The 12342-nt window shown below is 39.7% G+C and overlaps 1 protein-coding gene across 3 annotated transcripts in view; it reads right to left on the bottom strand.

The window, feature by feature from the left end:
• Positions 1-6852: 6852 nt before the first annotated feature.
• The window catches only part of METTL4 (methyltransferase 4, N6-adenosine), a 53990-nt gene continuing 48500 nt past the window's right edge, over positions 6853-12342 (bottom strand). For all 3 annotated transcript variants that reach the window (XM_037060714.1, XM_037060713.1, XM_037060715.1), the window contains exon 9: positions 6853-7060. In XM_037060714.1, the coding sequence (XP_036916609.1) occupies positions 6915-7060 (146 nt within the window). In that variant the 3' untranslated portion in view covers positions 6853-6914. The remainder of the gene's footprint in view (positions 7061-12342) is intronic.

Below are 12342 nucleotides of genomic sequence, written 5' to 3'. Positions count from 1 at the left end.
CTGCTTCTAGGATTCTCTCCTATATTTTAATCTTGGGTAATGTAATTATGATGTGCCTTGGTGTGTCCCTTCTTGGGTCCAACTTCTTTGGGACTCTCCAAGCTTCCTGGACTTTCTGGAAGTCTATTCCCTTTGCCAAATTGGGGAAGTTCTTCTTCATTATGTTTTGAAATAAGTTTTCAATTTCTTGCTCTTTCTCTTCTCCTTCTGGCACCCTTATGATTCAGATGTTGAAACATTTCAGGTTGTCCTAGAGGTTCCTAAACCTCTCCTAACTTTTCTGAATTCTTGTTTCTTCATTCTGTTCTGGTTGAAAGTTGATTTCTTCCTTCTGCTCCAAACCATTTATTTGAGTCCCAGTTTCTTTCCCTTCACTGTTGATTCCCTGTACATTTTCTTTTATTTCACTTTGTGTAGCCTTCAGTTCTTCCTCTATTTTGCAACCACACTCAACCACTGTTGTGAGCATCCTGATTACCAGTGTTTTGAACTCTGCATCTGACAGGTTGGCTATCTCTTCATCACTTAGTTGTATTTTTTTCTGGAGCTCTGATCTGTTCTTTCATTTAGGCCATGTCTTTTTTTGTCTTGCTACATCTGTTATGTAGTAAGGTATTCACCAGGGCAAGGCAACCCACTTTGCTGCATTGTGGTGCTGTATGTGGAGGATGAATGTGAGAGGGAACAATGCTGCTTCCTTGGATCTCAGCAGGCTTTCAGTCACTTCCTCTGCTACCCACAAGCAAATTGGGCCCTTCTGGTGCTAATTCCTGGGTGGGTGGGCTTGTGTACATTCAAAACCCTGTAGGTCTCCCCAAGGAACTCTCCTGTGAGACTGGGAGTTTCTCCTGCCACTGCAACCCCCACAGGTTTTTTCAGTCAGATGTTTTGCGGCTTTCTTTTCCCATGTTGGAGCCCTGGGTTGTGCAGTCTGTCTCTCTCCCCAGTTTTTCCTCCTGGTTTATCCATACACAAATGTGGGACCACCCACTCTGCCAGCTGCTGCCTTACCCAGTCTGCCAGCCACTGCCTTGCTACGGGTCCTCTCCACACTGGCTGCCTGTCTCCACCCCTCCTACCAGTCTGGATGAATGTTTCTTTAACTCCTTGGTTATCAGACTTTCAAACAGTTTGATGTTCTGGCAGTTCTGGTGGTTTTTTCTTCTTTTTTAAAATATATTTTATTGATTATGCCATTACACTTGTCCCACCCCCCCTTCATTCCCCTACACCCTGCACACCCCTCCCCCACCACCCCTTTAGTTTATGTTCATGTGCCACAAGTTCTTTAGATTCTATGTTTCCCATACTATTCTTGCCCTCCCCCTGTCTATTTTCTACCTACCATCTATGCTACTTATTCTCTGTACCTTTGCCCCCTTCTCCTCCTCCACTCCCCTGTTGCTAACCCTCCATGTGATCTCCATTTCTGTGGTTCCACTCCCGATCTAGCTGTCTTCTTAGTTTGCTTTTGTTTTAGGTGTGGTTGTTAATAACTGGGAGTTTGCTGTCCTTTCACTGTTCATATTTTTTTATCTTCTTTTTCTTAGATAAGTCCCTTTAACATTTCAAATAATAAGGGCTTGGTGATGATGAACTCCTTGAATTTGATCTTATCTGAGAAGCACTTTATCTGCCCTTCCATTCTAAATGAAAGCTTTGCTGACTAGAGCAATCTTGGTTGTAGTCCCCTGCCTTTCATGACTTGAAATACTTCTTTTAACCCTTTCTTGCCTGTTAGGTGTCTTTTGAGAAATCAGTTGACAGTCTGATGGGCACTCCTTTGTAGGTAACTGTAACCTTATCTCTTGCTGCTTCTAGGATTCTCTCCTTCATTTTATTTTTTAATGCATTTTAATTATTTATTTTTAGGCAGAGGGGACAGGAAGGAGAAAGAGTGGGAGAGAAACATTAATGTGTGGTTGCCTCTCATGTGTCCCTCACTGGGGACCTGGCCCACAACCCAGGCGTGTGCCCTGACTAGGAATCGAATCAGCGACCCTTTGCTTCACAGGCCCGTGCTCAATCCACTGAGCTACACTAGCCAGGGCTCTCTCCTTCATTTTAATCTTGGCTAATGTAATTATGATGTGCCTTGGTGTGTTCCTCCTTGGGTCCAACTTCTTTGGGACTCTCTGAGCTTCCTGGACTTCCTGGAAGTCTATTTCTGTTGCCAGATTGGGGAAGTTCTCCTTTTTTATTTGTTCAAATAAGTTTTCCACTTGTTGCTCTTTCTCTTCCCCTTTTGGTACCCCTATAATTCGAATGTTGGAACATTTCAAGATGTCCTGGAGGTTCCTAAGCTTCCCCTCATTTTTTTGAATTCTTGTTTCTTCATTCTTTTCTGTTTGGTCATTTTTTTCTTTCTTCTGGTCCACTCCCTTGATTTGAGTCCCAGTTTCCTTTCCATCACTATTGGTTTCCTGTGCATTTCCCTTCATTTCAATTAGTTTAGCCTTCATATGTTCCTCTAATTTGTGACTAAAATGAACCAGTTCTGTGAGCATCCTGATCACCAGTATTTTGAACTGTGCACCTGATATGTTGGCTATCTCTTGGTCACTTAGAAGTATTGGCTCTGGGGCTTTGAGCTGTTCTTCTTGAGCCATAATGTTTTGTTCTGTTCATGCCTGTTAAGTATGAGGGGTGGAGCCTTAGGTGTTCACCAGGGCAGGGCAACCCAGTTGCTGGGTTGTGATGCTGTGGGGGGGTGGGGGGGGTAGGGTCAGAGAGGGGCAATGGCATTTGTTCCACTCTCTCTTGGATTTTTGGTCCCCTCTGCTACTTCCTGCAAGCAAACCGGGCCCCCATGGTGCTGGTTCCTGGGTGTGTGGGCCTGTGCACCCTTCAGGACCCTGTGGGTCTCTCCAACAAACTCTCTGTGAGCCTGGGAGCTTCTCCCAGCTCCTCAACCCCAAAAGTTTTTCCAACTGGTGCTCTTAGGCTTTAATTTCCAGTGCTGGGGCCCTGGGTTGTGCCGTCTATCTCACTGCTCGCTCCTTTGCCTGGTTTATCTGCACGTGAATGTGTGAGCGTGGTCCCCAGCCGCCTTGCGCCCTCACTGGGTCCACCCATTGCCACCCCACACCTGGGATCTGCCAACCACCACCGGTGCCTGGGTCTGTCCAGCAGTTTTTCGTGTGAGACCCTGCTCCACCAGCCACTAACTTGCTGACTCCGCCCCTCTTACTGGTCTGGCTGAATGGTTTGTTATTGTCGGACTTCTGTACAGTTTACTTTTCTGTGCTTTTGTTGTGTTTTTGTTACTAAAACTTTGCTATCTTTAAACTTGGTTGTGCAAGGAGGCACAGTGTTTCCACCTATGCCTCCATCTTGGCTGAAGGAGTTCTGGTGTTTTTTGTTTTTAAATTTGTTCTTGTCATTTTTTTGGTTGTGCAAGGAAGCACAGTGTATCTACCTATGCCACCACCTTGGCTGGAAGTCCTCATTATTTCTTTAAATAGGTTCTTAATCCCTTGCTGTCTTCTTCCTCTGGTATTGGTGTGACACAAATGTCATTTCACTTCATTTTGTCCCTAAGATTCCTTAAACTGTCCTCGTTTTTAAAATTCTCTTTTTCTTTTTGCTGCTATGATGGGTTGTACTCTGCTACCTTGTTTACAAACTGCCAATTGGATTCTCTGGTTCATCCAACCTACTGTGTATTCCTTCTAGTGCAGTCCTCATTTCAGAGACTGTACTCATTTCTGACTGGTTCTTCTTCATGGTTTCTATGACCTTTTTCATGCTGTTGAAGTTCTCACTGACTTCCCTGAAGTTCTCACTAAGTTCCTTGAGCATCTTTATAATCATTTTTTGAACTCTGTATCTAGTAATTTGCTTGCCTCTATTTCATTTAGCTTTTTATTTCTGGAGATTTCTCCTGTACTTTCATTTGGGGCATGTTTTTTTGTCTCCCCATTTTGGCTGCCTCTTTGTGTTTCTATAAACTAGGTAAATCTGTTATGTCTGCCTGTCTTGATAGGATGGCCTTATGTAGTAGGTTTCCTGTGAGACCCAGAGGCAGTCTACTTGATCACTCCAGCAACGTCTCTTGTATGGGTTATGCAAGTCCTCCTGCTGTAATTGAGTCTATTGACCTACTTGTGTGTGTGTTTCACCCTGAGGCTGGCTAAGGATCAGCCCCAGCCACAGTGCATGAGCTACTGTGTAGGTGCTGTCCACCCAAAGTGAAATTAACCTCAGAAATGTCTATTGCCTGCTGAGATATCCCTTTTGAGATGCTGCTTGTGAAGCTAACTGGATCCTGCTGTGTTGAATGAAGCTGGCTATTCAGTATGTTGGGTTTTTGGCCTCTTGGAAAGGACTCTGGTATGGGTCAATGTCAGATACTGCTTGGGACTGGCCCTGGGCAGCCTATTTGGAGCTACAAAGCAATCCACAATTTGCAGCTGCCTCTTCTGGGCCTGGATATGCATGGGAAGAACCAAGCTGCAAAAGGCCAGCTTCCACCAGAACCAAAGATTAGGGCAGGTCAGAAAAGGTTGAGGCACCCCTATTCTGCCTCTGCCTACCTTCACTGGTGGTCTGCCTGTTATACTCAGCTACTGAAAGAGCCTCTGATGGTACTCAAGTTGTAGGAGGTAGGTTATCAGTGAGTCATGAGGTAAAGGGCAAGTGGTGTTCACCAGACTGATACTGGTTCAAACTCAATGTCAGTGCTGGGTCTCAGGTCACTCAGCAAATGCCCTAGCATATACCAAGTCTAGCTGCCACTCACTGGGTGCCCACACACCTTTGTAGTTGGGGCAGAGTCTTTGGGGGTGGTCATCAGGGTGAGGCCAACAGAGTTTATCAGGCCCAAATAGACCAAGATTTGGCCATGTGAATGGAGAGCTCTGCACCACTCAAGCACATGAGGGAAAAATGGCTCCCTCCCTAAAGCTACACAACTCAATCTGTCCTAGATTCCACCCAAACCTCCTGGGAAGCCCATGCGTGGCAGGTTGGGAGCACCATGAGTCAGAATGGTAGGGCTTCCAGAGCCCATAGGATGGGATTAGTGGCTCTCCCATAGGGAGAGGCACCAATCAGGTTCTCAAGCAACTGAGGGGAATGGCCCCTACCCCAAAGCCACACAACTCAGTCACTAACATCCCCTGAGTCTGCCTGGACCTCTACACCCCAGCCCAGTCAGCTGATTCATCAGCAGAGTGTGAGTTCTGCCCAGTGGGGTGACAAGGAATCCACAGGGTAGGACTACTGAATTCCCTCAAACTGATGCTGTATGGGGGGAAGTGCTCCACCCAAGAGAGGTGTCAGTGGTGTGGGAGAAGGACTCAGCACAGGGAACTGGAAACTGTCCCTTCAGCTGTCTCCCCAGAGCCACAAACCCGTTTCTCACCATGCAATTGTAGTCTGCGCTGCCCTCACTCCACTGCAGCCCAGGGTGAGTGGCTGAGATTTTGTGCATTGGCCCTTTAATAGGGTGCCTGTGTCTCCAGCAGACTCCCATTTCTCCTTGGCAGACAGATCCCTGCTGATTTTCACAGACAAATGTTATGTGGATGCCTCTTCCTGGCTCCTCAGGGGGAACGTTTACAGCTGTGGTGTCCCTCTGGACACCCAGCCACCTGCAGAACCGCTGCCGGCTCATTTCACGTTTCCACCCTTCCTACCAGTCTCAATGTGGCTTCTTCCATAAATTTTTTATTATAAGACTTTTGTTCAGCTAATCTTCAGTTGGTTATTCAGGTTGATTTTTCTACATTTCAGTTGTAATTTCCAGTTTGGTCCTAGGAGGAGGTGAGTATACCTTATACCTACTCCAGCACCATCTTGGATCCACCTCTGGCTTTTTGTAAGAAATATTTTTTAAATGTTTTCTAGAGCCCTGGTGTGGCTCAGCAGATTGGGTATCGTCCCACAAACTGCAAGGTCACCAATTGGATTCATGGGCAGGACATGTGCCTGGGTTGCAGGCCAGGTCCCCCCAGCTGGAGGTGTGCAAGAAACAATCAATCAATGTTTTTCTCACACATCAATGTTTCCCTCTCTCTCTCTTTCTCCCTCTCTAAAAATAAGTAAAAATAAAATATTTTTTTTAAAATGTTTCCTAGAAAAACAAGAAAATGAACAAGTAATTGAAAAGTGAATTTGAACACAACTTAAAATCCTCCAAAAATATTTCCTATACTCAGTACAAACTTGACAGGCCTTTGAATGCTTTTCCCACACTGTAATGGTACAACAGAAGCTATAAATTCGAGTTGCACAGGGGCCATGTAGACAATATAAGTAAGTGACATGGAGCAATAGGTACCGTTATAAACTGGAGAATACATGTCCCCTCCCAAAAGAGCTGCCACCACAGAGTCCTACAGATTGATGCTAGGAAGAATACAGGCCAAAGGGTAGCCAGAGCATCTTCAGTTTAAAGAAGAGCAGAAATTTGGACTTTGAGATGAAATTTCCAGATATTTCTAGAATGATGATTCAAATATTATAACATTGACTGGGCCAAACATAACACATCCATAGGCAGAATTATGACCTCTGGTCCATGGTAGAGGCTTTGTGGCTTTTTCAATAACAAAGTCTTGCCATCTTTCTAAAGGCTTACATCTTTATTTGTAATGAACCTAGCATAGCATACAATACTAGTGCAAGTGAAATAAAATTCATCTCAAATTTACACGAAGGCTAGACACTTCTGGCCGTTTTGCTGAACAACCCAGTCCTGTTTACATTTCTAAGCTACTGGTTGGTAATAAAAGGGAAAATCAGTTATAATGAAGGGAGAGAGATGAATAAAAACTGCAAAAAAACACAACTTTATTATTTTTTATTGTTGTTCCATTACAGTTATCCCACCTTATTCCCACTGCTCACCCCTACCCTGCCTCCCTCAACTCCCACAGTCAATCCGCTCCCATTGTCCATGCCCATCACAGTCAGCTTCTAGATTCCAGGGCAATAAAATAGTCCACGTGTTGAAATTTGAGAACTTCATTGCCCCAACTAGTCCAACCCGGCTGTAAATTTCGAGCGAACAATTCTAAACATTCCCCATCTGGCTTGATATAGTCTTTTAAAACCTCTGTCCAAAAAAAGAAAAAAAACACAAAAATTATTATTAAGAAAGGAATCAACATCCTTTCAGCAGTTAAGAGTAGAAAAGTAAAAATATTTCCTTAAATAAAAAAGGACAGCAAATTAATTTCAAGGGTTCTGTCACAGGCTTTACTATTTATAGGTAGAAATTCATTTGAAATAAGCACCCTTGAGATTGGGAGCAACACCATGAGAACTTTCAGTAGGCCTGATTTATCGGTTTTCATTTGTAGATGAGAAATGAGGATTTTAACACCCACACAGATGACTTTTCAGTTTTCCAATACCGCTGCCGTATCTCCTGAGTACAAACTTAATTTATTTTTTAATAAATGTAATCCATGCATGAAAAAAGTCTACAGCAACAATACACAGACAACCCACTTAAAAAAAAACTAAGATAAAATATGTCTCTGCAAACATATACTTTAGTGAAAGCACAGTAAATGAAGAGTTTGACACAGATATAAATATTCAGAACATATAACTAACAAATAAGTATATGCCCTTGGCTATAAATTGGTAGTACTAAGAACATTCCTTCACTTCCAAATTATAGATGCTTATTTTCCTAAAACTTTAACATATTATTTTCACAATAAAGTATTCCTTATTCAATGTATTAATATTGAAAAATGTATTCTGTTGGAAAAAACAGCTATCTCATATATTGGCTAAAAAGCTATGGTTGGCACCAACAGAAAGAAAAGAATACCACAGAGCCTTTTTTTAAAGTACATCTTCATCTGGATGACAAATATTTAAGTCAATTTAACTTTGATCATGTTGCTAAATTAGCTATATAACCCCATTACAGAAACTGGGTATGAAAATAACAATTTAGGGTTGAAAAGTCACTAGACAGGTGAACTACAGGGGTGGGAAAAGTGGGTTTACAGTTGAGAGTAGACTACAAGAATGTGTAAATAATGTAAATAATAGTAACCCGCATGTCTATTTCCCACATGAACTGTAAACCCACTTCTGCCCACATTTGTATAACCTTAATTGCTATACAAAACTGAGCTTAGTGGAAAGCTATCAGATTCCCTTTAGGAATAAGAAGGGTTCTTGAGAAACACCTGATGTAGGTAAAGTGTAAAAGACAATAGATGACAATGTTTGTGTTTTATAATGATCTTCAATTGCTCTCACAGCAAAATATTTATTTTTCTGAAAGTACTGGTCCTGTTCATCAGAAATCAAATAATTGAAAATATTGTCTATAAGTGAACTGAATTCAAATTTGGGCTTTGCTAGCTTCTAGATGTTGGTGATATGAAGCCTTCTAGTCCTTTCCTAAGTATACAATTGAATGTTACTGAACCTAAAAAGATTCCCCCATAGTCTTCGAGAACAATAACCCTATATCATTTTTCCATTTCTTCCCCTATGAATTCAATGTCCTACCATCCTCAATTTACCTTTAATGTTGGCTAAGGTTATAATGAACCAAAGTTCTCTGTGTTTGTTTTTGCTTATTTGTTCAATTTTTCAGTACAAGGATGTTAGCAACTCTATTTTGGTACTTTATACCACAGTCTAAATGTAGTCTAAACTACATTTTTGACAGGAGTCAGCCTGTCAAAAATGTTTATCATTCCAAGCATCCACTATAATCAGTGCTATGGGATTTGACAAGAAAAAGAGATACCCATGTTTTCTCAGAGTTCACAATCTAATAGAAAAAATGACCAGGTACCTAGAATGGAAAAATACATACAACCTAAACCCATTTATCATCTCCTACTTTCTCAGTGTAACACATTCCCATGATTTTTTCCTTTCTAGTTGACAAAAACAGAAAATCAAGGAATAATGTCGTATACAGTGTTATGTTAAATGTTTATTTAATTTCAAAACAGAGCAAAAGAAATAAAGGGAAATTAATTTTAAAAGTTTTATTCATAGTAATTTTAAATATCAATTTTAAAGTAAATGAAGATCTTAAAAGTTTCATCATAAGAAAAAAGTTTGTAACTATGTGGCAATGGATATTAACTAGGCTTATTGTTGGTGATCATTTTGCAATAGATGCTCAACTTACAATGGTTACATCTGATAACCCATTACGAGTTGAAAATATCATAGGTCAAAACTACATTTAATAAACCTAACTAGTGAATATTACAGCTGAGCCTAGCCTACCTTAAACACATTCAGAATACTCACATTAGCCTACAGTTGGGTAAAATTATCTAATACAATACATGCATAGTAGGTTCACACTGACTGTTTACCTGGCGATTGGGTGGCTGACTGGCAGTGGTGGCTACCTACTGCAGCCCAACATTACAAGAGTATGGTGCTGCATATCATTAGCCCACGAAAAGATCAAAATTTGAAATTCAAAGTATGGTTTCTACTGAATGTGTATCTCTTTGGCACCATTGTAAAGTCAAAAAGTAGAACTGTTATAAGTTGGGAACCATCTGTATATACACATATTGAATTATTACATCATACAGCTGAAACTAATATATCAATTCTATTTTAATTTTTTAAAATACAAAAATATAAATTTAAATGTGTATAACATGTACAATTCATTCTTAGATAATTAGGAAACATCCGGCACTAGTAAATACACATCTAACCAACAGAAGAAGTAATCCACGCATAGCCAGTTTCTCCCCTTTTGCTCTGGGTACAAGGAGCAGGGCTGGGAACGAAGTTGCTCAAACAGTATAGAATCTCAGCAAACTATGTTCCACTCCTCAAAGGAAAACTGTTACTGAGTAAAGTAGTAAAAGAGGAGTGGAAATTCCTCTAAAGGAAATATAAAAAATAAAGTTTGATTCAAATACTTTTATTTCACAATTTTCCTATTAAATATTTAAATAAGCATATACATTTATAATGTTAGGTTGTAAGCCATAGCTATTGATAACTTATCTTTCAAGCTAAGAAGGAAACTTCAAAACTTAAAAATAGAATAAATGTATCATTTGAAATGAGTTATCTTTTTTTACACTTTGCAACAGAAATAACAAGTTATAAGTTTTTAAAAAATTTTGGTGTTTCCAGAAGCAAAAGAGAATATTTCGTTTTCTGAATTTGTAGTTTAAGAACATTTACATGTAAAAGTTCTAGACACTGTATACAGAACACATATCATCCCAATTCCTAGAGTGAAGCACTCAGAGTAAAATACAGAGAAATTTGAAAGTTGTTTTCTGGCAGCTTTAATTTGTACGGCTCTACAACTAAAATACATACATTTGCTATTTAATAACATGACCTCAAAAATAAATTATTATAAATATTTCTTGTTAACCATTACTTACCCAAAGCATAAGGATTACATACGTGGAGTAAGGTGATTTTTTTTCCCAAAAGAGTCTAACTTTTGTTTTTAAATGGTTCCAAGTCTTAAAAATGTGATTGTGGTACTATCTACTGGGAATGTGGTAGAACTGCATTTCATAGTATAAGCCATAATACTAATTTTATTAGTACTAATAAAAGACTGTTTCCAATAGTTTCAAACTCTGTCTCTTAAAATTAATTTTAAACATAATTTTATTCTTTTTTAAAGTAATTTATAAATAATTTAATTATCATTTAAGAATAAAAGGTTATGGGTCTTGGCTTTTGGATTTTTGAAATTTACTTAAAAAAAAAGAGCCCTAAGGCAAACACTAAATTAAGCTTTGGTACTCACTGACTGATAAAGAAAATTTAAATGAGAAGAATCCAATGTAGATTTCCTCCATCAATTATAATTCATGTCAAACAATTTTTTCTCAAAGAACAATACAATCTCACTTTTCATTTAAGTCACATATTTAATGCATTATAGAACCAATGGCAGTACAAAGTTTAAAGGTGATTATTCACTGAGAATCCTTATAAGAATTAATCATCCAGTCGACATCTGAATATTTCTCAAATGAAGTAACACTATAATGTTCGTTCTCCATGTCCAATGTAAGATAACGGAATGCTTAAGTGCTATCAATAAAAATTCTTTAGAGAATTTTATTCACTTCCTCATATATTCTAGCTTATAAACTATACCATTTTATGCAAAATCATATGATAGGATGGCAGCCTGTAGTTTTCCTGAGTGACAGCTTGAAAAGTTTAAGGTTTTTTAAAGCAGGGATTACCAAATTAATGAAATATATATTACTAGAGAAATTATTTGAATAGTAAACTTTGCATATCAAATTCAGTATCTCTCAAGGACTTAGATTCTATTTTTTAACTCTCACTAAAAATTTAGTATTCATGAGCTTCTACTATCTGCTACAGAGTTTCAAATATAACCAATCCTCACAAATCTGAAAGATCAGATATCATTATCCCTATTTAAATGAGGACTTTCAGGTGGAAAAAGATTACAGCATCTCAAGGAACAGAGCCAGGATTCAAACACATGCCATTCAATCTCCAAAGCCAAAACTTTCCACTATTTCTTGCTACTTAGTTTCATTGAATAATGAACATGATACTAACAAGCGAGCAAGAGAGAACCAGAGACATGGAAATAAAGAACAAATTGACAGTGACCAGAAGGGAAGGGTGGGGGATAATGGGGGAAAGAAGGGGACTGGTCAAGTCAAGGAATTTGTACAAAGGGCTTGTGGACAAAGACAACGAAGGGGTAGGAGGGGCAGGGACGAAGGATTGAATGTGGAAGGTGGAGGTGGGTAGGGCAGGGGAGAGTAATGGGGGGAAAATGGGGACAACTGTAATTGAACAATGATTTTTAAAAAGATTTAGAAAATAAATAGATAAATATTCAGAAACTTTTTTTAAAAAAGACTAGTAAGAATTGCAGGCTGCAGCAATTACATTTCCAATGGTTCAGAAAAGCAACACTATCTCAATGTAAAATCCCTAGAGCCTCTAGCAAATAATGAAGGAATTCTAACCTTATCTCTGACTGCTCTTCTGAGGTTCTGGTTTTAGAACAAGGACAGAACCCCAGTAGTAAAACAAAGCTCCTAGTTGAACTACATTCCTCAGAGGCCCCATCAGTCTTTATCCTGTCCAGGCCAGTAATGGGGTAGCAACCAATAGTAAAGAGAACCTAAAAAATTAGTTTAAAAGGCTGAGGTAATATAAAACTAATGTCTCTTGCCTTCATAGCATTTAGATGGAACAGACCAGGGGACTCCCCTTCTTCCAGTCCCATGACCACCCTCAACCTCCTTTCCAGTCTCTGCCTCCAGGGCCAGCAAACATCAATTTTTATGGTTAGCTCCTATTGCCCACCAAGCACGAGCTCTCAGATTCATCAGAATTACCGCACCCAGGTAG

This window comes from Sturnira hondurensis, unplaced genomic scaffold (genome assembly GCF_014824575.4).
Source record: "Sturnira hondurensis isolate 20B ecotype Veracruz unplaced genomic scaffold, ASM1482457v3 Scaffold0012467, whole genome shotgun sequence".
Lineage (NCBI taxonomy): Eukaryota > Metazoa > Chordata > Mammalia > Chiroptera > Phyllostomidae > Sturnira > Sturnira hondurensis.
This window is presented reverse-complemented; position numbering and strand designations above follow the sequence as displayed.